The sequence below is a fragment of the Pelodiscus sinensis genome, chromosome 1 (assembly GCF_052426305.1).
Source record: "Pelodiscus sinensis isolate ZL-2025 chromosome 1, ASM5242630v1, whole genome shotgun sequence".
In the NCBI taxonomy this organism is placed as follows: Eukaryota; Metazoa; Chordata; order Testudines; family Trionychidae; genus Pelodiscus; species Pelodiscus sinensis.
Genome location: NC_143052.1, coordinates 121266484 through 121293334, shown reverse-complemented (window position 1 = coordinate 121293334; position 26851 = coordinate 121266484). Strand labels below are relative to the sequence as shown.

Sequence of the window (26851 nt, the reverse complement as noted above, 5' to 3'; positions counted from 1 at the left end):
CATTTGGATTTGTCAAGAACAATATGTTCTATATTGGCTATGTGACTAGGCGATTACAAATTATTTAATTTGTTCCAGTATCTTTCTACGTGTCAAAGTTAGGCTGAGTGGTCTGCAATTCCCTTTGTTTCCCCCTTTTTAATAAGAGATATGGTTTGCCCTTCTCCAGTTCTTAGGGACCCCATGTGTTCTTGAGGATGCTTGCTTAATGGTTCCAAATTTGCTTCAGCTAGTTCCTTAAATACCCTATAATGACTTCCACCAGGCCCTGCTCATATGAGTACATCTATCTTTAACCTGTTCTTCCCTATTCTGGCATGTGTTTCTTCCTCCTTGCTGTTACTTACTACTCAGTGGGTTAAGCATCTAGTTAACATTAACCATTTTAGGGAACACTGAAGCAAAACAGGCATTAAACACTTACAAAGTAGACCTAGACTTTCCTTTGTTTTTTCTCGTTTCTACTACATTATAGATCCTTTCTCTATTGTCTTATGTTCCTGGCTAAATGTGAGCCATTTCGTGCCTTAGTCTTTGATTTTTCTCCCTCCCTGCTTGTGATATTCCTTTCTGCTCATCCTTAGCCATCTGTCCATGTTTCTACTTTCTGTAGAATTTCTTCTTTAATGACCTGAAGGATTTAAAAACTTCTGTGGGAGCCATATTGGCCTCTTGTTGTTCTTCCTATCTTTCCTTCATATTGAGATAGTTTGAGGCTGGGCCTTTAATATTATCCCTTTGCAAAAGTGCCAGTTCTCCTTTTTCCCCCCCTTTAGTTTTCCTTCCCATGGGACCTTACCTAGCAATTTTCTGATATTACACGATGATAACACATCTGATGATGTGTTGTTTAGATACTCTAGGAGGAAAGATGGACAAATATGTATATCAAGATAGTACAAGTGCCATAGGTCATTTGGGTTCAGGGACCTGTCCTTCCTTGCTTTGTCTTTTGCTCTGTTGACCTTTATTTAAATCAATATTGATATAAGACATTATCCATAATGTGAATTTTGGTTTGCTGAACCCAAAGGGCTTTCAGTCAGTCAAAGGCATCTCAGAGCCTGAAGTGTGGTGCCTTCGCAGTACAGGCAGTCCCCGAGTTACACGGATCTGACTTATGTCAGATCCGCAGTTACGAACGGGGTTTGCTGCCCGTCTCCCTGGTCTGCTGGAGACCAGCAGACCAGGGAGAGGGAGCAAAGCCGGGGAGCACGCGGGCAGCGGACAGCCCAGACGCCCCGCTGCCGGCGTCCTCAGAGGCTTTGCTCCCCGTCTCTCTGGTCTCCAGCAGACCAGGGAGACGGGGAGCAAAGCCGCGGAGGACCCGGGCGGCGAGACCGCGGTGCGTCTTGGTCCGCCGCCCGCGTCTCCCTGGTCTGCTGGGGGGGGGCGGGGCCCAGCTAGTACGCCCCCCCCCCAGCAGACCAGGCTTTTCTCCGGAGGCCTGTGGTAGAGCAGCTGGGGCGCTGCCGGTTGGTCCGCTCTGGGCTCTACTGGACCAACCCGGCAGCACCCCAGCTGCTCTGCCCCAGGCATCCCCAAGTCAGCCGCTGCTGAAACTGACCAGCGCTGACTACAGGAAGCCTGAGGCAGAGTTGCTCTGCCCCGGGCTTCCTGGAATCAGCCGCTGATCAGTTTCAGCAGCAGCTGACTTGGGGACGCCTGGGGTTCTTAAGTTGGATCTGTATGTAAGTCGGAACTGGCGTCCAGATTCAGCCTGTTGAAACTGATCAGAGGCTGATTCCAGGAAGCCCGGGGCAGAGCAACTCTGCCTCGGGCTTCCTGTAGTCAGCCGCTGGTCAGTTTCAGCAGCGGCTGAATCTGGACGCCAGATTCAACTTAAGAACAAACCTACAGTCCCTATCTTGTACGTAACCCGGGGACTGCCTGTAATTACTTAAGTATACCATTTCAGCTAACCAGGGAAGCAGAAAATTGACATTTATTAAATTGTGTTATTTCTGAAAGCCCCATGCTCAAAATCAGCACACGGAAGAAATGTTGGGAGAAACACTGACCTTATGCAAGGCAGGTGCACAGCATGAGTAAGTGCATCCCAAAGAGGAGGGACAGGAGAAAGGCCAGTCATGATTCTTATCCCTCTGTAGCAGCCATCGCATGAGCACTGCTTTCTTAGGCTGATTGTGCTGCCATTGCAGCCTGGGAATCGTAGGAGGAATTCTTGCCATTGGTCAGAATTCCTCCTGGGATTCTTATGACAAAGCAGCCTCCCTGCATACTTGGGCTTGAATCCGATGTAGCCTGGCCACAGTGATTCTGGAATAAAGCCCAGGTTTGTAGGCCTGTGCTGCCCAATCCAGTACCTTAATGTCCGTGGGTGTCTTTTGTTTACTTCAGTGGGCATGCTTTTAGTCTTGTGCCTTAACCCTGATCACTGCTAGAATGAGTCACACACAAGTCAGCCGCTGTTTATTAGCTGGAAATGATAGCATTACTTGGTTTGTACATGCCTCGGGGGGAGGGGGATGATTTCTCAAGAGAGAAATCTCTGAATGTACCTCTGATTCCCTTGCATGATTTTTCTCTCCCTGTCACCTATGCACTGCAGGGTCCTTTGTAGCCAGTGGGTGTACTCGCATGCGTAAAGAGTGTTGTCGTGAGTAAAGCCTGCAGACTTGGGTTATTAGTTGGGTTACCTGTGGGAGAACAAATAAGGAATCTCACCCTCTCTCTGTCAGGTTAAGTGTATTGCTGTCAAAAAGCTATAATGTTGTGGCTTCAAAATTGAGAGGGATGATAAATAATTACAGTTGAAGAATGATGAAAGGCAAAATTACTGCAGCCGCCATTGTTTCTAATGAACGGAGTGTCTATTCCTTTGGTTTCCAAGCCTCTCTTTGTTCTGGGTGTTGTAGGTAAAGAAGAAAAGGAGAATGGAACGGAGAGGACCTGTGACACTCTGCTAATGTGCATCGTTACAGTGTTAAACCAAGGCCTGAGAAATGGCGGTGGTGTGGGGGATGTGCTAAGAAAACCTTCCAAAGACGTAAGCATTTGCCTAACAGAATGCAGCATATTTTCTCGGGTGCCTTGTGAGTGCCGAAACCCACTTGTACAGGAGAGAGGAAATATTTTACCTAGTCATCTCGAATGTCACGCTGCTGACTTATCCACTGTAATTTTAACATACCAGATGGAGTGCTTAACGAGAAGGCGAAAACTCAGTGCAGTGATCTTACATGAAGAAGGGAATTCCAGATGCTAGTTACCTTTCTGGAAAGCTGGGGCATATTATTATCCTCCAAGCAGTGCTAAGATGTATTTCCAGATTGGATCAGTTTACAACAGGAATCAAATACAAACCTTTGAATAGGGCTGATTGATGCATATGTGTCAGGACTCATGGTTGTAGTATATCAGGTTTATAGTTAGCTGAGATTGCATTGGAATAGAGCCTATTATTTACTCATATTAAGCAACACACACTACTAGCATTGAAGGAAAAAAAGAATTTCAAATATACCAATAAACTTCCAAAAATTAAAAAAAAAAAGGAGGAGGGGGGGACTTGCTGTAGTTTCAATGCACTACGTTTAAAATAACTTCACCAAAATTACTTTTTTTGTTCAGAACACACAGTATGTGCCAGGACACCATAACCGCCCCATGGCTGGTGCTCTGCACAGCAAATCACAGGATGAAAGTGAAATGATTCCTTTCTAACCAAACAGTACGGGACTCAGAGTGCGGCAGAGATAGAGCACTCAGCTTTTGGGGGAAACAGCTTCTGTTCCTAGTTGCTTAGGTCCTGATACGTAGCTCAGTGGAGCCAGTGGGAACCTTTCCACTGACATGCACGAGCTTTGGAAAAGGCCTGTGATACGTAGCTATTATAGAACATTGATTGCGTTAAAGCACTTCACAAAAGAGCAAATCATTATTGCCGTCTCACATGTGAGGCACAGGTAGGTTAAATGACTTGCACAAGTTCATACAGTGAGGAATAGGACCCAAGTTTTATGACTGCCAGTCCTGAGCCTTCTCTGCTGGCCCACACTGCCTCCTGCCTGGTCATGTAGAGGGCATTATGGTTCTCTTAAGAACCCAACCCAGCCATGTTCAGAAGGCAGATTATTGCAACATGGAGCCACGAAATTGCAGGAAGATGGGGAATGTTAGCACCAATAGAGAACTACAGAAAATTCAAAGAGGAGAGGGGTAATAACAGCCGTTATTTTGAATTAACTTTAATAGCGTCCATACATGCCAGCCACCATTTCCAAATTACTTCGAAATAGTGGCGCGCTTAATTTGAATTTGGTAAACCTCATTCTACGAGAAGTAACGCCAAATTCGAAATAGCATTAAGTGCTGTGGAGACACTTCATTCAAAATAGGGGGCCTCTAGCCCTTCCCAGGGAGCCCGGTGGCCACTCTGGGCACAACCAGGAAAACTTACTCTCCTTTCCCCCAGCCCCGGAGCCATTAAAGGGGTAGACCCTGGCCACAGTGGCCACCGGGGCCCTTGACCCAGTGGCCCCAAAACATGAGCCAGCCAGCGACTGGCAGCCAGCCCTCCACTGCTCCCCAGGAGCAGTCTGCCAGCTCCCAGGAGCCTGCCAGGGGCTGGAGAAGGCAGGCGCCTTCCTGGTTTAGGGTGGAGATCATGGACCTTATTCAGGTTTGGGGGGGGATGCCCCCAACATCCATGATTTCCGCACTAGACGGAGGAATGCGGCCGTCTATGGCAGGATAGCTGCCAGCCTGGCCACCAAAGGCCACATGTGAACCCAGGAGCAGGTTTGCACGAAAATCAAGTTGGTCTGGCAAGACCCCCAACTCTGGGCCCTGAGCGTCCCCTCCCCCTTCTTCCCCTTGTTTCCCCCTCCCCCACCTCCTTTTCCCAGTCTCCCCAGAGGTTCATCCCTCCCCCTGTCCCCAGTTTGTTTTTGAACATACATGTCTTTTGCGTGACATCAGGAAGGGGGGCTAGGGAAGGGTAAGTGGAAGGACGTGAGGGAGGAATGGGGCACGAGCCCCTGATGGGAAGGAACGGGGTGGCTCTGAGGGCTCCTCGGGGTGGACGCTCTTCCTCAGGGCTTCTTGGATCCTGACAGGCCTGCAATTGACCCCCCCGGATGGCAGCCTGCAGCAAGTACAGCCGGGCTGATGGCAACAACCTGACAAAACGCACCGGCGTGCCCAGGGGCAGCTCTGGCTCCATGTGGCCGAGTGCTGTAGTGTCCCGAGTGCAGGCACTCAGGGCACTCCAAGACAGGAATGCTTTGCTGTCCCTCATCAAGGTAGACAAGCAAGTGGGGAATCCTAAGAGCTGTCTGTCCGGGGTGGGGGTAGGGTCCCTTTAAGCACGGAGCTCAGTTAGTGTGTGGGGCTGCTGCCTGAGGCTAACTCCTAACCTGATGCCCTGCTGGCACTGGTTCCGGCCAGCCTTAACTTCAGTTCAGGGTCCACTCAGTGTGGACGCAGTATTTTGAAATAGGTTTTGTGTGTAGATAACTTAATTCAAATTAGCTATTTTGAATTAAGTTAACTCGAATTAACACTGTAGTGTAGATGTACCCTAAAAGTCAAATCCTGCTTACTCTGCTCACGTAAGTAACCCCTTTGGCTTCAGTTAGATTGCTGATGTGAGCAAGACATGAAGGGTTTGGCCTAAGACATGCATCTATGCCTTGCTTTGCTGTAGCTAATGGTCTGAAAAAGTACATGGTGGTTTAATGTTGTAGTTGTGCGCTATTTTTATTTCATTCTGAAACCTTATTGTTGCAGGAGCCCTTGTTTGCTGCCCGAGTTGTTTATGATCTTCTATTTTATTTCATTGTCATAATTATTGTTCTGAACCTCATCTTTGGAGTCATCATTGATACATTTGCTGACCTCAGGAGTGAAAAACAGAAAAAAGAGGAAATCTTAAAGACAACCTGTTTTATTTGTGGTAGGTACTATTGAGCTACAGCGGCATTTGGGGGGGGGGGGGGAAGAGGAGGAAGGAAGGGAGGGTAGAGAAGCAATAAAACAAAATGCTGCTCCATAAATAAGAGTGTCTCTAAAGGGCAGTCATCAATTGGAAAGTAACTCCGTGTTTGCTGCCAGGCAGGCATAAATGTAGAATCCCACACTGGTGTTTTTACAATCAGTTCACAAGTCAAAAAAGATGACTTTTCTAACAACAGACTCTGAGTTCCAGGGGCATGGCCACAGATGGGCCTGAGTGAGCTATGGCCTACACACTTCACATCCAGGGCCTCTCCCGCCAACCTGCCGGGCCTTAATTATGCTCCCCCAGCATTGCCCACCTACCCAAAGTCAGGGCCCACTCAGATGGGCTCTTCTAACTGTGCTACTGCTGAGTTCCACCTGGGGTCCGAGACTCAAGTTGTATTCGTCCCATTGTTTTCACTGTCACCACTAATGAAGACTCTGCAGTGGGAGCACAGCTGTTGATTTTGTTGAATATTGAAGCAGGTAAAAATGCAGCGCACTTTTCCATCGCAGCATAGACTCCACAATGCTAAATGTAGCACAGCCTGCCCACCTGATAAGGAGATGCAACTCTGAAGACACACAGGAGCAGATAAATTGAATAAGTGTCTTTACATAAAACTTCATTGCCTATGGTTTGTCCATGCTGGTGCAGAGAGAGGCAAATCACTCCTCCCCAAAGGGGCCCTATAGCCACTGGAAGATTTCATACGAGGGAGGGAAGCTTTAATCTGTGCTAGGGTCCACAGGAGAGCAGACTGGGGAAGGCGTAACAACAAATGAAATAATTTCATGCATCCCTGTCCTGCCTGGCCATGACACTTTAAGGCACAGTTTCTAATCTGTTGCACAGGTGGTTATAATAAACAGTTTTGCTCATGACTTGAATTTCAATCCTGCGTGCGTTTAAACTTTAAGCACACAACTGGTCCCATTAAAGCTTCAGTAGGGTTATTCACATACTTAAAACTAAGCACGTTCCTAAATCTTTGCAAGAATAGGGCTGATGTATCAATACTATATGTTTACTTACACAGCTCATATCTACAGCCTATTTTTTACAGGATCAGCTTGTAAGGCACTATAAAGGCGTAAGATATTTGATGATGATGGTGTTGTTAAGAGGGAATATCACAAAAGAATAAATATGGGTCTGAAAGAATTTTGCCAGAAATGCTTTTGTAGCTGGAGGTCTAGCAAAACAGTCAGTCTGTAATTATAGCTTTTAAATTAACATCTTGACACTTTTCCGTTGCTGATTTTTTCAGAGTTTATTGTTACACTGACGGTGCGGATAAAAGTTGATTGAGTGCTTTTGTGTTTTTTGCAGGACTGGAGCGGGACAAGTTTGATAATAAGACTGTTTCATTTGAGGAGCATATAAAGTCAGAACACAACATGTGGCATTATTTGTACTTTATCGTCCTAGTCAAAGTGAAAGACCCAACTGAATACACTGGTCCTGAAAGTTACGTGGCTCAAATGATTGTGGTGAGTCATGTGCGTGAGCTGTGTTTTGTGCAGCTGAAAGATGTTCCTTGCAGACAGAACAGGGCTGTATTTTTCCTTTAATAATAGGGATCAAAGCTTTTCACTGTTTACATATCTGCGATGGGCTGTAACAAAGCCCAATCTCCATCATAATGAGCAAGATTATAGATTTTACATTGACTCATGTTCTGTGAGTCTCCCTCTCTCATTAGCCAAACCAGTCCAAAGAGCATGGATCAGAACATCTGCTACTACTCCTTTGAACGGGATCACTAGGTTGCTGTCCAGCTGAGTAACAGAATGTAGGCTCAGCACTGAAAACTAGCTTTTCCCCTACTCTGCCTTTGCACTATTAAAAAAAAAAAAAGGAGAGCAGTTGTGGTGATCAAGAAAGCTCGAGGATGTCCTTTGCGGTGGCAGCAACAGTTTTAGAGTCCAAAAGAGAGATTTGCTGAAGCTGGGGCAGGGAGACGTAAAACACATTCCTGCAGCCCCCTGGGAACTTACAAGGAGAACATTTGAAGGAGAGATGACAGTGTTACCATGGCCAGGCTCCCTTGGGAGGTTCCTTCTGGAGGTTGTTTCCACTGGGGCAAGCAGATTTGTAATCAGGAACCCAGAGCAGCCCTCCAAGGGGCAGCTGTTCAGGAGATGTACCAAATTGGCACAGCCTCTAGCTATCCCTTCTAATTTTGGGGACATCAGTGATTTCCTGCCCATCCCCCTCTGCAGCTTTCCACTGCTGGATCTATTGTAGCAGAAACTGACCTGTGAATATGACCAAAGACTGGTATATTGATATTCCAGAAAAGGATGCAGGCAAGTGTACATCAGGCCCTGTGTGTATATTTCATTCTATAGGGCACAATTTCTACTGGTAACTGGCTGATCTTTTGTTGTTCATCAGCGCTCTCATTATATACTGAAACAAAAGACAGGACTATGCAGCACTTTAAAGACTAACAAGATTGTTTATTAGGTGATGAACTTACATGGGCCAGACCCACTTCCTCAGATCAAATTGTGGAAGAAAATTGGCATGACCATATACACCAAAGGGATACAACCAAAAAAAAAAGTGAACACACACAAAATTGACAAATCAGATTTTAGAACAGAGGGAGGGTCTATGTCTATGAGATAATGATATTAGGGGTGATAATTGGGGAAGCTATCTTAGTAATGGGTAAGCATCTTTAAGGCCCATTTGTAAAGTGTCAAATTTAAGCATGAATGACAGTTCTGAGGTTCCCCTTTGTAGTCTGGTGTTAAAGTCTCTTTGAAGTAAGATACATGTAGTGAGGTTGTTGAAACAATGCCCAGTCTGGCTGAAATGACAAGAAACTGTTTTTTCTTTGGGAAACAGTCTGATTTGTGGGCATCAATTCTTTGGAGAAGTGTCTGAGAAGTTTGTCCAATATACATAGCAGACGGACACTGTTGGCACATGATGGCATAAATTATATTTCTGGATGAACAGGAATATGTGTTCTTGATCTTGTAACTGACGTGATTAGGTCCAATGATGGTGTCAGCAGAGTAAATATGTGGACAAAGCTGGCAACGTGGTTTGTTGCAATGGAAAGTACCAAGGTTGGTATTAGTGTATGTCCTGTGGTTGTTGGTAAGAAACATCATGAGGTTAGGTAGTTGTTTATAGGAGACTATGGGTCTGTCTCCCAGAGCCTCTCGGAGTGTAGTATCCTGTTCCTGTATAGGTGGTAGGTTATTGATGATGCTTTGAACGGGTTTAAGTTGGGGGCTATAGATAAGTGATGTTCTATTGTTGTTTTCTTGGGTCTGTCTTGAAGTAGATGGTTTCTGGGTATTCGTCTGGCTCCTTCAATTTGTTTATTTCCCTGGGTGGGTAATTGAGGTTTACACAAAGGCTTGGTAGAGTTCCTGAAGTTTCTGGTCTCTTGTCAGTGGCATTAGAGTAGATGCGGTTGTATCAAAGGGCTTGGCTATAGAGGATGGATCATATGGTGTGTTCTGGATGGGAGTTGGAGGCATGTAGGTAACCGTATGAGTCAGTGGGTTTTCTGTAGAGAGTGGTATCTAATTTACCATTGGTGATTTGTACTGTGGTGTCCAGGAAATGGATTTCTCGTGTTGAATGGTCCAGGCTGAGCTTGATGGTGGGGTGGAGGTTGTTAAAGTCGCTGTGGAATGCATCTAGCGTTTCTTGGCCATGGGTACAGATCGTAAAGATGTCATTGATGTAGCATAAGTAGAGGAGGAGTGAAAGGGGACTGGATCTGAGGAAACGTTCTAAGTCAGCCATAAAGATGTTAGCATACTGTGGGGCCATGCAGGTACCCATGGCTGTGCTGCTGATCTGGAGGTATAAGTTGTCCCCAAATTGGAAATAATTGTGGGTGAGAACAGTTACACAGATTTCACTTGCTAGTTTAGTGCACAGTTCAGCAAAGCACTTGCGCACCTGCTTAACGTTAAGCACTTGAGTCAATGGAACTACTCACACATTCAAAGTAAAATATGTGGCTTGACTGCTTTGCTGGGATGGAGTCTTGTTGAATGAGACACCTTATGGGGTTCTGAGGGGAAATGGGAGTGCAACCAGCAGGGGCAGAGGAGAATGGGAATTTCAAATTATCAGATACATCCCCAATCGCTGGTTGTGACTGCTACAAGGAAATAGTGAATTGCCCTTTCCAATGTGGAAAGAATAAAAAAAAACCACTGAGCAAAAACTCATCCACTGCTTTATGTGGAGAGACCATTTGAACAGTGGCAGAAACCTTTACAAAGTTCCATTTTGCTGTGTGCAACTGTTTTCACTTTATCCCAAGTTGATGTTTGAAATCATGGACTGACAACTCCTGTGCAGTTTCATTTCTCCTCCTCCAACCATTTTTTTAAACTTTGAAAGTATATTTCATATTATTTATTCCAATGTATGAATTGATACTCATAGTGCATGTGTTAATCCTCTGATGCCAGCAGTTGGATTTTCCCAGTGATGGGGGAAGTATTGTTTATTTCTTGTAAGGGTACTTAAAAGCAATTGTGACTTGAGTGGAAGGAGGCTTTTCAGGCATGATTGTCAGCACTATACTCAATGGGGGCGGGGAGGAAGAGAGAGAAAGGCCACAATCTAGGAGCCTCCACAGGCTGGATCCAGCCACCAAGCCAGCTGATCCAGCTTGCCGAGGTCCTGCCACTATTCTGCCCCCTGGCCAATCAGGGCCTAGGGTGGGGGGGGGGGGAGGAGGCATGCAGCTCCTCCCCCATCCCCAGGCCAATTAGGGTGCAGGGTGAAGGAAGTTTTGCATGCTCCCCTGCCCCCAGGCCTTAAATGACCTGCAGGGGAGCATGCAACACTTCCTTCGCCCTGCACCCTAATTGGCCTGGGGATGAGGAAGTAGCTGCATGCAAAGCCTCTTCCTGCCCTGCCAGGAGCATATGGCACTTTGAAGTGCCGTGCACTGCTCACAGGGCACGGGGGAGAGCAGTGGAGGCTTTGCATGCTCCCCTGCCCCTAGGCCAATCAGGGCATGGAGGTGGGGGGAGCTGCGTGATGCTTCCTTCTCCCTGCCCTGCGAGGAACCTGTGGCACTTCAAAGTGCCATGTGCACCTTGCACAGCAGGAGGCAGCTTCCTGCGCTCCCCCCACACCCGGATTGGCCTGGGAGTAGGAGAGCATGCCAAGTCTCTTTCAGGGCATGGGTGCCTAGTGAGAAGGGGGGACAAAGGGGCTCCCCCACCTAGAGTTGCTAGGGGTCCGGGTTTTGCCCAGACTGTCTGTTATTGGGGTTCCCTGTCCAGTTAAAAAAACAAACAACCAGAAAATGTCCAGTATTTCCTGTTTCCCTTGGACAAAGGCCAGCGGGGATAATTTTCCCCTGCCATGTCTGACAGGGTGGAGGAATGTGGGGCCGTTTCTTTCCCCCCCCCCAATAACTTTTACTTCTCTCCCCCTCCCTTTTTTGTTTTGTTTTTGCTCAAACAGAATTTTTTCCCGATTTTTTTTTTGGGGGGGGGGGGGGGGGGAGTGGTATTTTTTGTTAAACCATCTAGCAACCGTAACCCTACCCCCACCTCACAGAGTAATCATGGTCTGGGGGTGGGCTAGCCCTGTCCCTTCTGGAGTGTCCCAGGGCTACTTTAAAAATGCTTGAAGTGGCCCCTGGGCAAAAATTATTGCCCACCCCTGGCTTAGCATCAACCTGCAGGGCTGACTAAGTGCCATGCACCAGAGAGCAGGTTTTAAGAGACTTTGTGCTCCCCCTGTCCCCAGGCAAATCAGAGCCTGGGGGCAGCGGGAAGCGTGCAAAGTCTCCTCCCGCCCTGCAAGGGGCTTGGCCCTTCAAGTCAACTGCTATTGCTCAGCTGGCAGGTGACTAAGTGCAGCGCTCCCTTGCGGGGCAGGGACAGGCTGTGTGTGCTCCCTCCACTTTCAGGCATAGGGGGAGCACACGAAGTCTCCGCCCACCGCAAGGGGGCACAGGCACCTAGAAGGAACTGCCAGCTGTTCTGAACATCTGGCTGTTCTGGGGGAAGGACAAAGACTCCCCCAAACCAATCAGGATCTGTGGGCAGGAAAGCACGGACGTGTCCTGGCCTGCCACTTTCCAATTTCTGAAGTGGCCTCTGATAAAAAATTATTGTCCACCCCTGGTCTAGGAGAACATTCATGATGCAGGAAAGAGAAAGAAAGTTGGAAATAAAGACGGAAGATGCATGCAGGTGTTGAAGTAATAAAGGGTTGGAAGATGTTTGGGGGAAATTTATTTCCCACAGTGTTTGTTGAAATGAAATTTCACTGGACATTTTTTCATAGGATCATAGAGTACAAAGACTGGAAGGGACCTCGAGAGGTCATCGAGTCGAGTCCCCTGTCCTTATGTCAGGACCAAATACTGTCTAGACCATCCCCGATAGACATTTATCTAACCTACTCTTAAATATCTCCACAGATGGAGATCCACAACCTCCCTGGGCAATTTATTCTAGAGTTTGTCCAACCTAAACCTCTCTTGCTGCAGCGTAAGCCCATTGCTTCTTGTTCTATCCTCAGAGGCCAAGATGAACAAGTTTTCTCCCTCCTCCTTATGACACCCTTTTAGATACCTGAAAACTGGTATCATGTCCCCCCTCAGTCTTCTCTTTTCTAAACTAAACAAACCCAATTCTTTCAGCCTTCCTTCATAGGGTTTTTTTTTTAACCAGTTCTAGTTAAAACGCCAAGATCTATGCAGCCACCCCAGTGTCTCTCACTGCGGAAGGAAATACAAAAAGCTATTAAAATAGATATGCAGCAGTGGAGGGAGAAGTTCTACATCTCTGCACAATCAAGTCTCCAAGCACCCAATCCCATTATTTAAGTTGGTGCTGAGGAGCTGATCCACCGGCCTCCTAGAACATGTCACACTTTTCCAGAGGTGATTTTTATGGCTAGCTTCTTCAGTAGCTGTGTATGGGTACGTCGAGACTACATGCCTCTGTTGCCAGAGGCATGTAGATTAGGCTACCAGACATAGGAAAATGAAGCGGCGATTTAAATAATCGCCGCTTCATTTAAATTTACATGGCTGCCGCGCTGAGCCGACAAACAGCTGATCAGCTGTTTGTCGGCTCAGCGCGATAGTCTGGACGCGCGGGTGGCGACATCAAAGGTATTTGTCGACCACCCAGATATACCTCATCCCAGGAGGCATACCTGGGTGGTCGACAAATACCTTTGATGTCGACACCCGCGCGTCCAGACTATCGCACTGAGCCAACAAACAGCTGATCAGCTGTTTGTCGGCTCAGCGTGGCAGCCATGTAAATTTAAATGAAACGGCGATTATTTAAATCGCTGCTTCATTTTCCTATGTCTGGTAGCCTAATCTACATGCCTCTGGCAACAGAGGCATGTAGTCTAGACGTACCCTAAGAGACAGAGAATTCCAAATAGTCTCAGACGAGAGAAATTAAGGCCCAGATCTTAACTTAGTTATTACCTGTGTAACGGGTGAGCCAAAATCTTCAGTTCTCATGTGACTGAACTTTGAGAGATTATCCTGTAAATTTGAAGATGAGACTCAGATCTTTGGGATATAATTCAGTGAATGCTCTGGGTTAATGGAGCTCAACTCCAGACATGTTTGCCTCCTCACCTCCTAGCAGGTATGGAAAGGGTATTAATTTAATTAGCAATACCAATATTGCACAGTCACTGGGGAAAATAGACATTTCTGGTGGCGGTTAGACCAGAAGCCACGACTGATTGGTGAAATTGATGTAGCTGTCTTCCTACTGTGTCAGGTTATCCAATGTACTAGCTGCTGAGGGGTCTGGTTAGATTACTGATGATATATTTAGAAGGACCAACCAGATGTGTTGCTATTCTTATAATTTGATTGTAAAAACTTATAGTTTGGCAAACATGCTGTCAAAAAAGGAGGGAAGTGTTTTCCCATGGCATTTACCTTCTTTTCCTTAGTTAAAAATGATAGCTGAAGCTGATCTTCTGGTACTTTATACTCCTGTAACTTAAAGCACATGTTTGTAAGACTGCCATTTGGTAGGTAGTTACTGCACAAGTGATGACCATGAAAATTGAAGCTGAAATTTTCAGTCCTTTCTTTTATGGGGATAAGCAACCCCCCTGAAACTGGATCCATTTTTTGGGACCTGCAAATAAAGTAGATGCCAAAAAAGCTTGCTGTAGTAGCTATTGCATTTGCTCCTGCAAAACATGTGAATTATGCTACTTCCTAGTTGTGGAATGAAACAAGTGCAGACAAATTATGCCTCCAAAGCGGGCAACTAGGCTTTCTGAAGCTAGCCCAGCAGGTGCGCTGGCCACCATTCTTGGCAAGCTTCATAATGGTTTTTACCAACACTTCACTACATGCCATAATATAATTAGAGGATACAATTATGTAGTTATTGCTTATTTACACAGTTATGTAATTGAATGTAATTGGCATAATCACATAACCCCACAATCAGCTAAAAACTATTCTAAAAACCAAAGTTCAGGCAGTCAAACGCACAGGTAAAGAACATTGGGTTCAGCCACCACATAAAGGAAGGGATGCTCTAGTAAAAGATTAAAAGCCCTATCTTGCATCCATTGAAGCCAGTACTAGTTTGTGCCCTTTAATGGGCTACCACTGTAAACCATCCCATTACAGCTTGTTGTGCATGTTCCTAACTCTTCTCCCCCACCAAGCTCATGCCTTGACACTTTCATTGCCAGAAATGCAAAGCCACGTGCAATATAAAAATCAATGAAAAATATAAAAGCAAATTTTGGTGAGTTCTCAGAAGTCACCTCAAACATCCCACATACCCTGCTATAAAAACAATCTCTCCCTCCCTGTCTTATCGTTAAGGTTGAGTTACAGTACTGCTGCCACCTGTGAAGATGTGTTAGCTGAGCAATAGCAATGTTCTCCTATGAGACATGCAGCAGTTCCCCCCCAAAAGGCTATAGTTTTAAAGTTTAATGCACAGACACCCACATCCCAGACCATCAGCTGAAAACTTACTTTATGTATGGCTAGATAAAGTATGAGGCAGAGCTACCAAGCAGTGCTGTAAAGCTATGGGCAAAGTGAAACTAGGTACCCAAAATGTGTCATTTTTGCACAATTCTACAGTTAGAACATAAGAATGGCCATACTGGATCAGACCAAAGGTCCATCCAGCCCAGTATCCTGTCTGCCGACAATGACCAATGCCAGATGCCCCAGAGGGAGGGAACACATCAGGTAATCATCATGCGATCCCGGTTTTGTCATCCATTTCCAGACAAACAGAGACTAGGGACACCATTCCTACCCATCCTGTCTAATAGCCGTTGATGGACCTAACCTCCATGAATCTATCTTGGTCTTTTTTTGAAACCTGTTAAAATCCTAGTCTTCACAATGTCCTCTGGCAAGTAGTTCCACAGGTTGACTGTGAGCTGAGTGAAGAAAAACTTCCTTTTGTTTGTTTTAAATCTGCTCCCTATTAATTTCATGTAGTGACCCCCTAGTTCTTATATTGTGGCAATAAGTAAATAACTTTTCCTAATAACTTTTTCCACACCAGTCATGATTTTATAGGACCTCTATCATAGCCCCCCTGTAATCTCCTCTTTTCTAAGCTGAAAAGTCCAAGTCTTTTTAATCTCTCTCCACATGGGACCTGTTCCAAACCCTTCATCATTTTTGTTGCCCTTCTCTGAATCTCTCTTAATGCCAATATAACTTTTTTGAGATGAGGCAACCACATCTGTCCACAGTATTCAAGATGTGGGCGTACCATGGTTTTATATAGAGGCAATAAGATTTTTCTCTATCTCATTCTCTATCCCCTTTTTAATGATTCCTAACATTCTATTTGGGTTTTTTTACTGCCACTGAATGCTGAGTGGATGTTTTCGGAGAACTATCCACAATGACTCCCAGATCTCTCTCTCTCGAGTAATTGTAGCTAAAGTAGTCCCCATCATATTGTATGTATAGTTGGGGTTATTTTTTCCAATGTGCATTACTTTACATTTATTGACATGACATTTCATTTGCCATTTTGTTGCCCAATCACTTAGTTTGGTGTGATATTTTGAAGTTCTTCTCAGTCTGCTTTGGTCTTAACTATCTTGAGCAGTTTGGTATCATGATTAGTTTAAACACCTTAAAAGTAGTTGTTTATTGGTAAAAAAAAATATTACTCTTTGTATTGGCTTGCGATGGACAAATTCTCTCTCCCTCCCCAAAATGCTAGTATTTGCCATTTCTGCTACATGCCCCAACATTTTACAATTCACTAACATTAAATGTTTTCTCATTAGATAATCTAAATGGGCAAAAGTATTGCAAGTAATTTTCCTTACACGTTAGGTTGTGCACCAGTAGCAGTAGATCACATGCCTGTAATTTGTACAATAGAGGGGATGGAGAATGTGAATTCACACAGCAATACTTCTAAGCGCTTTTTTAAAAAAAAACAAAAACATACAATGTAGCACCTACTCTGCCTGTTAGAAAAATCTTAGTTTGTGTGCGCATTACTATCCTTTGAAATATTTTAGAAACAGCCTTTTAGTTCACTGACCATTTTGCACTGGTCAGTGTTAGCAATAACATTACTTATCTTCATATTATGAGTATGAAAAAGTTGAGAGACAAAGAATGCCTTTACTACATCATGTCAAGTCCAAAGTCTGTACCTCTCCCCTGAAGAAGGTTAAAGAACATATTACCATCTGTGTCATCAACAGTGTGATACACTCATTAGACCCTGCATTACATCCACGGGTGCTTATCAACATATCTAGAGGACTTGATTGTGATGGGACGTGGAACTGCTTCAGGTCAGTCAAGAAATCTGTCTTGACATTTGCCGAAATATGTCCAAGAATAATAATTTGAAGTCCAGCAAGGAAGGGACAATCACAAGAGCCCATTATTCCAGAAATTGTGTTCTCCAGAGCCCATTCCTTTGCAAGACAAAGAGATGATAGTCAATAGCAGTTGCTCTAAGTCACCCAATAGGACCTGTGTCTCTACTGCTCTTCTATGCTTCTGAGAGAGCTCATGGAGTCTTCCAGCTGATGCCCTAAAAGCAGTGTACAGCAGAGGTGCCATGACTGGAGACAAGTTTCATACATTTGGTGAATTGGCTACTGAGTACTTGAGGTCCTGCAAGGATTTGACAAAGCTAATTTTGTAATCAAGGTCTTTGACGGATGAGACAACAGCTACTCTGTGAAAACTGAAGAAAAACAGTGCTTGTTCTAAGGGTAGATGCAACAAATATCAGGTAGTTGGTGGATGCCCTTTGCTTCCATGGAAAAAAGCTTCTAAATCTGGCATCCAACAAGTAATCATTCACAAGTGAAATTCTTTGGAGAATGTATCGTTCAAAATTCACCTGATTGTAGGAGCACACCCACAACAGACTTGGTGGGGGCTTGGCCAATGATGAAGTAGCAAAATCCATTACCAGCAGAGATGCAGAAGCAGCTCAGGACTTCTACCATATACAAGAGCAAGCAGACACAAGGACATTTCTGCACTCTGTAAATATGGCTTTTGGTGTTGAAAGAAACCACAATAATTAGATCACCTGAGACAGATTTTAATCCTTGCCATTCCCTAAATCCCAAATATGGAAGACCCAACGCACAGAAGCAGGCACCATGGCCAGCACAATGGATAAGCGCTACTCCATACCTGTACGTGCAGTCTGTGACTCGCTCACTCCTAAATTCCGCAACATAGTTTCTGCTGTATGAACATTAACAGGCTGTGTCTGTTATGCCTATTTGGTATTGAGGGGGAAAAAATCCGTTTAACTTTGTCCAAAGAGAGGAAGCTTACCATTTCAGAGATCTTGCTAAGCTGGCAGAGAGTGATGGACAAGCTGCAGTTTCCGCAGCATAGCACATGGTAGCAGTGTTGTGTGACCAGAGTGCAACCCAAATTACTTGTGCCTCAGTCCAGCCACAAAAAAGCATTAATCACTGGCCCAACTCCTACCATGTAAGGTCAGTTTGGAACAATGTCAAAAGAGCATTTTGGCACAACAACAAAGATTTGAATGGCTTTGCACATAGGCATGCCAGATATGGATAACCATTTTTTTCCAAAGGCATCTTAGCTTCTACAAGACCTTATTTGTACCTATACCATTTAGGGTCCCTGCACAACCAACCGTGTCTTTGTCAAAACAATTTTCCCTCCAGAGACTTGTGTACATGCCAAGGCAATGAAATTTGGTAACTCACGCACTCTGAGACCATAGTGAACAAATGATTAGAAACATCACCAGCACTGTTGCATTGTATTGCTACCTGTACGTTTTTATTAGATTTTGGTATTACCTTTTAGATTGTGACCTTGAAGCATCACAAAAGAACTCTAGTTTGTCTTGAACTAACTCATTGAACAAATAAAACAAACACTTTAAAATCTGCATTCCTGTTATAAGGAGAAACCATGACAGCTACATGTAAGTACCATGTGACCGCTCTCCATCAGACCTCATCTCAAAGTAGATATGAAAAGCTTTCAGATGAGATGGAGGGGTGCCGTGTGTGGGTAACGAGGGTAGATTAAATTGACCACATTGGCTGTGCCTGTGCTCACCTCAAGTGTGCACTCAGATACTGCCCTCTGACTGGAACAATGCTTCAGTTGCAGACTCCCCACCCCCAAGAGGATTGAGCTCCAAAAGGCAGTTCTCAGTTGCCTCAGGAAGAGCAAACTTCTCTTTAGAGGAAGCAGTTAAAGGGGATGTTACTAAATTAGAAACAGGTGGCGAAAGGAGGAAAAGGGGTTCTAAAGGAAAGAAGAAAGGGACTGTCAAGGCAAACCATCATGGAAGCGTAGTTGTGGAGAAAGGGAAGAGCTGCTCTTTCCTTCCCGATTATCTTTCAGGTTGTAATACAGGCAGTCCCCGACTTACGCGGATCCGACTTATGTCGGATCCGCAGTTGCGAACGGGGCTGCCCCAGAGTACACGGACTGCGGGACCTCGCGGTCCTGCCGCCCGTGTACTCTGGGGCTTTGCTCTGCGTCTCCCTGGTCTGCAGACCAGGAAGACGCAGAGCAAGCCGCAGAGGGGCTCGGGCAGCGGGGCAGCCCCGCTGCCCGAGCCCCCCCCCCCCACCCGCATGGCTTTGCAAAGCGCGGGGAAGCCGGCGGCGGCGGGGCAGTCCAGGCGCGCCTGGGGTGCCTCGCTGCCCGAGCCCCCCCCCCGCGGCTTTGCAAAGCTGCGGGGGGGGGGGGGGGGGCTCGGGCAGCGAGGCACCCCAGGCGCGCCTGGACTGCCCCGCCGCCGCCGGCTTCCCCGCGCTTTGCAAAGCCGCGGGGGGGGGGGGTTCGGGCAGCGAGGCACCCCAGGCGCGCCTGGACTGCTCCGCCAGCTTCCCCGCGCTTTGCAAAGCCGCGGGGGGGGGGGGGGGGGCTCGGGCAGCGAGGCACCCCAGGCGCGCCTGGACTGCTCCACCAGCTTCCCCGCGCTTTGCAAAGCTGCGGGGGGGGGGGGGCTCGGGCAGCGGGGCACCCCAGGCGCACCTGGGCTGCTCCGCTGCCGGCGTCCTCAGAGGCGCTCCCCGTCTCCCTGGTCTGCTGGTCTCCAGCAGACCAGGGAGACGGGGAGCAAAGCCGCGGAGGACCCAGGCAGCGGGACCGCAGTGCATCTCGGTCCGCCGCCCGAGTCTTCCTGGTCTGCTGGGGTGGGGGGCCCAGCTAGTACGCCCCCCCCAGCAGACTAGGCTATTCTCCGGACGCCTGTGGCAGAGCAGCTGGGGTGCTGCCGGTTGGTCCCGCAGCGCCGCTCTGGGCGCTACTGGTGCAACCCAGCAGCACCCCAGCTGCTCTGCCACAGGCATCCCCAAGTCAGCTTCTGCTGAAACTGACCAGCGCTGACTACAGGAATCCTGAGGCAGAGTTGCTCTGCCCCAGGCTTCCTGGAATCAGCTGCTGATCAGTTTCAGCAGCAGCTGACTTGGGGACGCTTGGGGTTCTTAAGTTGATTCTGTATGTAAGTCAGAACTGGCGGTCAGTTTTAGCAGCTGCTGAATCTGGATGCCAGTTCCGACTTACATACAGATTCAACTTAAGAACAAACCTACAGTCCCTATCTTGTACGTAACCCGGGGACTGCCTGTAATTGTGTATATTAAAGGGGATGCTTATTTCATAGCCAGGGAAAGTGACATTTCTGGGTTTTAAGTGTAATGTCCATTGGGCAGGGATACTCAAAGCTCTGACTTCCAGGATTTGTATTCCGTGCTATCAATCACACTCGCAATTCACGGGGCAGTAGCTTCCCTGCTAATTCTGTACAACCCTCACTAGCTGTTACTATACCCTTTGAGTGCTAAACACAGTCCAAGGAGCTGAGGCAGACTCCTACTCTGAAACAGAGAAGCTTCAGCCTAATGAGATGCTGCACAACAAATTTGTGTTAAAAAGTCTCGGGGTAGCCATGTAACTTTAATAAAGAGTAGTCTTGTGGAGAGACTATCAAAAATATAGGATCATGAGCTTTCGGGGATAAAACCCACTTCATCAGATGAGTTGGACATGTACTGGCTCAATATGAAAAATCTCTGGAGTGAATTCTCTGAATTACCATAAACCACCTCTAGGTTCCTAGTTCTGTAGTGTGTTGACTTTAATGGGATCATTCATGTGCTTAAATACTCTGCTGGATCAGGTTTTCTGGGATACTAATAACGCATTTTACTTTTAAAACTGGCTTTCTTCCAAACAAAATATCAAAACTCCAGCAGTAAGAGAGACTTGTATATCTATCAAAACCATGGAACTTTTTGCTCGATTGCTTTTTAATGACTGATACAAAGCGTGCCACATTGACTAATTAATTATCACAATATTTATACCAAATAGCACAAAAGCTTGGTGTGAAATAAGATTGGATGGCTTGCTGGCAGGCTAATTTCAAGGAAACAATGTTTCATTTTGTTTTCTCTGCAGTGGGGTTTTCATAATATGATTAAAGAAACCTGCCTAATTATGTAACTTACTGTTTGCTTTGAGCTTGCAAACAGAAGAGTTCGGGTACACAAGCCCATGTCATAGAATCAGACATGTCAGTAAAGTTATAGGGTATGTTTCGGGTTGTCTGAGGACAGGAGTTTCCCTCACATCTCTATTTGAGAGAGCAGCGTTAAAACGCATTAGGGACCACCAGTCTGAAATGATTGCATTGCAACGTGTGGTCCCCTAATGTAAAAAAAAGCATGGCCCTGTCTCCCCAGTTTAACAGGATGTTATTCAGTTCAAGCAATAATGAGAGGCTACTGATCTATGCAACTCTTTAGGGTTGTTCTCCCACCTTCTACTAGACATTTTGTTCCTTTTTTCTAGAAAACAACAAGTCCATAAGTAGAGCCCTGCAAATCTGTGTGCTTTATATCCCCGGATACAGATGTGGATACAAATTTTACATCAAGAATCCAGCACATTTGCAGATATCTGCTTTATATCCATGGATATCTACATCAGGGCTCTATCAATAAGTTTGCATCACTGCATAGGGTTCCTGTCGTCCAAGCACCTTTCACTCACATCCAAGGGGCTCAGTACCTTGCAGAACTGGACTGAAAAGTTTCTCTAGTCAACCCATAAGTAGTTTGCTGATCTGGTGTTGTGACTCAGTACAGCTCTGCTGGACTAGATGAGGAGTTGATTAGACATGGGGCCTTCAGAATAAAGGTTAAGTTGCCATAGGTTAAGTTGACCTCCAAACAAGTCTGGTTTTGTGGCTAAAACTTAATGCAAATGAGTTCCAGTAACTGAAAATTAGTTATCCACAAGCTGTTGGAATTTAAGACAAAGGGCCTATTCCCTTTTGAAGTTAATATAAACTTTGATATAGACCTCAATGGGAGCAGTCTCCATCAGACTCAACTCTGTAGTACTCATTTTTCTGCAAACAGTTTTTGCCTTACATATGTGCACACATACACCCTTTCTCGCGTGTCACAGGCAGAAATCCAGGGCCAGATTATGCATTAAGCACGGTGCCTAGGGCTTACGAACAACTTTAGACCCTACCAAAAATTCATAATGGACTTGAAAGTAAGAAAACTGCTAAATCAAATTATACTGTCGTAGAAGCAACATCCTCTTACTCCCCCTTATTAGCTGATTAACTATCAGGTACATCCTAAGTATAATTGTAGTATACCTCAAAATGGCTGTTATTTTAGAATGAAGTACCATCAATTGCTCACAGGGTGCAACACTTTCAAGAGTGAAAATTAGTGTGGGCAATGTTAGGCTTATAGGCAATAGGGCATTTCTCATATATATATATAAAATCTAATTTAAAGGCCTACAATTAGGAGAGTGCCTTGGGCCTATGAAAACCTTAATCCGGCCCTGCAGAAATCATACACAGTTTGTGGGTGTGTGTGTGGGAGTAGGGGGGGGGGAGAAGAGGGATTTAAATACAAAACCGGTTCCTAGTAGAAAAGAGAGATTCCTTAGCCTGCAGTTACAGTGAACTCCAGACTGGAGTTTCCTCCCCTCCCACCAGGGAGCAGAAACAGTGATTTGACAACTACTCTTTTTGATCCAACATTTGGTAGAGTGGCACAGTTCCAAGTTGTCAACTATCTTCTCTGCACTTGAAAGACTTTAATGCCTGCCTAGTGACCTTTGCATCAACAGGTTGTAAGGAGCATACATCATCTCTAGATCTTACAGGCTGGTTCTGCTATGAGACACACATGAAGTGTGCCACTGACAGGGCACTCAGCACGGTCCTATAGTTTGGCGCTGTCATCCCCACTCCCACTCCCAATTCTCCCCTCCCCTCCCCCCCAATCTGCCAGAGCCTAGGCAAACCTTCCCAAAGAGGCAAAGGTCCTCTTCTTTAAAGCTGCTAAGGAGGATGCAAGAGGTGGGCCTAAGGAATGTCTACACTGCAATTTTTAGCAACAAGCCTCTGTTGACACAGCCTTGTGACTAAGTCAGCTTGTGCAAATGCTGTTAGTCAAGCACTTTTGTTGACAAAATGCTTTCACCATCAAAGAGGGGGCTTCATTTTGACAGCACAGTACTACTATTGACAAAGCAGCAGTCACACTTTCATGTGCCATGGGGGGAGGAGTTAAGCACCTGCGAAGAATGACAAAAACTGTGTCCATCAAGTGCAAGTATGGGCATACACCTAGTTAGGGGCAGACTTTTGTTTATAGTGTTATTCTAACTTATGGGCTAGACCTCCTGAGAGTTGATTTGCCTCTGGGCTATCCCGAAGACCAGAGAGTGTCATATTTAGTGGTCTGGATTACTGCTAGATATATATATTTTCAGAAGATGGCACTAACAAGATTAAGTCCTTTACTTTCCTTTATTTGTTGTGGGCAGAAAAATCCACAAAATCCTATTTCTCTGTTTAAACTTACTGAATTTGAATAACTTGTCTCTCATTGCACCATTTATCTTTCAGGATCTGTTTTATGAGTTGTGTGTCAGATTTTTCTATTTGGTTGCAAGGCTGTTTCATGAAAACTCTCTCTCTCTCTGGTTTGGTGTATTTTTGTATGATAAAAAGCTGAGATTACATCATCTTTAATAAAGGAGAAGATATATAGCATGTAGAAATCAGATTAGCTGTAGAGAAAGAAATCAATCAGGTTAGCAAATAGTATCTGTGGGACAGTGTAAAATGTTTGTTGTGTACAATAGTTATTGCAAAAATGTGTTAAGGTGGTTAAAAGCGCTGTATCGAAAAATAGGAATCTTTTTGTTCAGTTTAAATGACAGTGATATATTTTTTACATCATGCAGTCTTGCAATATTACCAACAACTTTTCCGGATATAGTCATATATACAATTGTCTCAGGAAGGCATTTTGAAATAAAAGTAAATAACAGATTGCAAATTGGATGCAGCCAATTTATCTAGAATAGAGCCTACTATAATCCTCTACAAAATTCAATCCAAAATTGCATTACAGTTTTTAAAGCCAAATTTGCAAAGGAGCAGCAGAACAAACAGGAAACTTTTTAAACCATATTTAGTGAACCCCCTTTTTGTGCCCAGTATTTTATTTATGTGCAATTAAGAGATTTTCTTGTTTTGAGTTTCATTGTCAGAATTTCACCACAAGATCATTCTGAGTGTGTGAAACTAAACAGGTGGTTGGTCTCAATTTGAAAACGCAACTGGATTGTACACTATAGAACTAATTAAATATTAGCAATTTTTAAAACAGAACTGGGCAGCAGAGTGTTGTTTAGCCCTTTCTTTCTGCAAACTAAGGTATTTCAACCATCAGCAGAGAACGGATCATAAGGCAGCAACTTCTTCTATTTTAGATGTACCCATAGATCAAAAAAGAAAATCATCATTCACAATTTGAGTAAGTAGATATTTTAAGCCCCACGACAAAACTCTGTCTTGTTTCTGAGCACCTTTTGAACTTAGTGTGGTTGAGGATGCTTGGTACATTGCAGAAAAATGCCCAGCACCTTGTGGAATCTGCCTCCAATTCAGATATATTAGACAAAACCAGCAAAGGGACCTCTTCCTCGCAACTAAATATGGTTTAAAAAGTTTCCTGTTTGTTCTGCTGCTCCTTTGCAAATTTGGCTGTAAAAACTGTAATGCAATTTTGGGGATATCCTGGAAGTGGGGTGCCATAAAGCCTGCTGACTCAGTCTGGGCTCCTTTTCACACTCTAGGACTGTGACAAGCAGCAGTCCCACTCCTGGTCCTCCATTTCCGCCAGCATTCACACAGGTAAGGACACACCCAGCTGCAGTTACATGCAGGCTCTATGTCCAGCCCCTGCATGAATCAACAATACCATAGCCAGAGCCATGATAACCCCCAGCTTCCCAGGCACACCCACCCTTTGAGCATTAATCCCAAATGATACCGTCTTGTGCTGCACAGGGAACTATACCACATAAGATCAGAGTTTGCCTCTCGCTCAAATTGAAAAGGAAATGGATCAGTCCCATTGCTTGAGCTAAGATTCCCAAGCACTTGAACTAAACAGGTCAAGTTGGGAGCGAAAGCCAAAAATGAAATAATTACAGAGAGAGATTTTAAGTGATAGCACAGCCTTGGGCCCAAACTCAGTTTGTGGGAAAACACCGATATTCAAGGTGGAGGCCAGAGTCAAGTGGTCTGGCCACATGCCCTCCCAGCGTCGCTGCAGCCATTGCTTACAGAGGGGTCAGAACATCTACCAAAAGCTTACACTAGTTTACAGCCCATTGGCTTTGTTGATGAGCCATTAGCACTGTCCGGCTTCTTCATTGTACCTGAAAGGTTGGCTCTGGGTGTGTTCCAGAGTACGCCCATTTTAAATACAGATCCCTAGTCAATATTCATAACTTTGAATACAAAAAAAGTGTACACAAATAGGTTATTCATATTCAGCAAATCATAACTTTTCCATGACATCTTACAGTCCCTGTCTTGTACAAAATTATAATATTACTGTGAGGAACATGGACTGCAATATATACCATAGTTCTGTAATAAGTTCAATATAATAAAAAGTGTTATTTTAAATATGATGGAGGCACTTAATAGCTATGTCAAAATGGGCCCAACGACCAAAATTCAGATCCAGTTTTAAACCGTCTTTGGGAGCATCCTAATTTGGAATGATCTATTTCAGTTAATGGAATTATAGTGGTATATCACATGTGCAACTGAAAACAGAGTCATGCCTTATATATCCAAAAAATAAATCTTCAGCTGTGCTTTTAAATTACCTAGAGATTCTGCTTTGCCAAACTGAGGCTACAAGCGCTATCAGTTTTCACCCTGAATAGGCAAACTGTGCAAGAAAATTAAGTGTAAAGAATGCACACATTCAACAAAATGATCTACTCAAAACTTTTATGGGCTAGTGGATAGTAGCAAGGTATTGTGCCTGACTTTTGTTTGTTTAACTGACTGTTTCAAACAAGTACGTTCAATGACACTAGCTGGCAAGCGTTTTTGGCACTTCCTGCAGACACACCAACGACTGAATGAATGTACTTAAACACTAATCTACCTTCCTGACTCGTTATCTTTCTAGAAGAAGCCTAGTAGAAGGCTAGCATGCAGTTACGCACGCAAAAGCGGAGAAAGTTTGAATCCTGGCTCCAGTCTTTTTGTTTTGGTACCTTGCAAGAGCACCACGTCATTTTAAAAACAGTAAAAGGGTATTCAGTACAATAGTACACATAATTTGTTAACGTGTAAATAGCAAGAATGGCATGAAATGGCACAAGCAGAAATACACAACGGGAGTCAATCCAACCATCCAATGTATTCACTAAAATGTTCTTATTGGGAATGAATTTAACAAATTAAACCTACATGATTTAACAAAAGGACCAAATTGAGCTTTAAAGGACAATTAGAGAGCCCTGTGTACTTTTCCACAGGTTTGCATCACATTACCTGTTCTTCTACTTTCTGATGAGGAAGCTAAAATTAAGGTGAAATATATGCATAGTCCATTTTAAAAAGTTCTGCATTGATGTGAGTAAAATAGGAGTGAAAGATTCATTGCCATTTCAAATGCAATAGTAAATTTCTGTTTAGTAGAAACAGTCTATATCCACATACACTCTATGATTTATGGCTGTGTTTTGTATCAACATCTGTTTAAAAACAACAAGAACATTTATCTTCTAATGTCTGTACCAGATGTTGTGTACAAGACCAGGGATTATATTAATTTAGTTAACTCCAATCCAAAGTGTTTTTCTCAAACCACAGTCACTACCCGTGACTGACAAAACTGTAGATAGGTGCAAAGTAAATCTGTCACATCTACTAGTAACTTTGGGGATTTAAAAAAGCAGCAAATATTGAGTGCCAAATTCTATGCTCAGATGATGTTGTCGGGAGCTATGAAGATATGTACAGTAGTTCTCAGGTCTAAGATAGT

At 44.7% G+C, this 26851-nt stretch overlaps 1 protein-coding gene across 1 annotated transcript in view; it reads left to right on the top strand.

Annotated features, from left to right (window-relative positions):
• The window catches only part of ITPR2 (inositol 1,4,5-trisphosphate receptor type 2), a 324515-nt gene that overhangs the window by 284535 nt on the left and 13129 nt on the right, over positions 1-26851 (top strand). The window contains exons 53-55 of the mRNA XM_075898795.2: positions 2880-3010; positions 5755-5920; positions 7298-7458. Of these exons, the coding sequence (XP_075754910.2) occupies positions 2880-3010; positions 5755-5920; positions 7298-7458 (458 nt within the window). The remainder of the gene's footprint in view (positions 1-2879; positions 3011-5754; positions 5921-7297; positions 7459-26851) is intronic.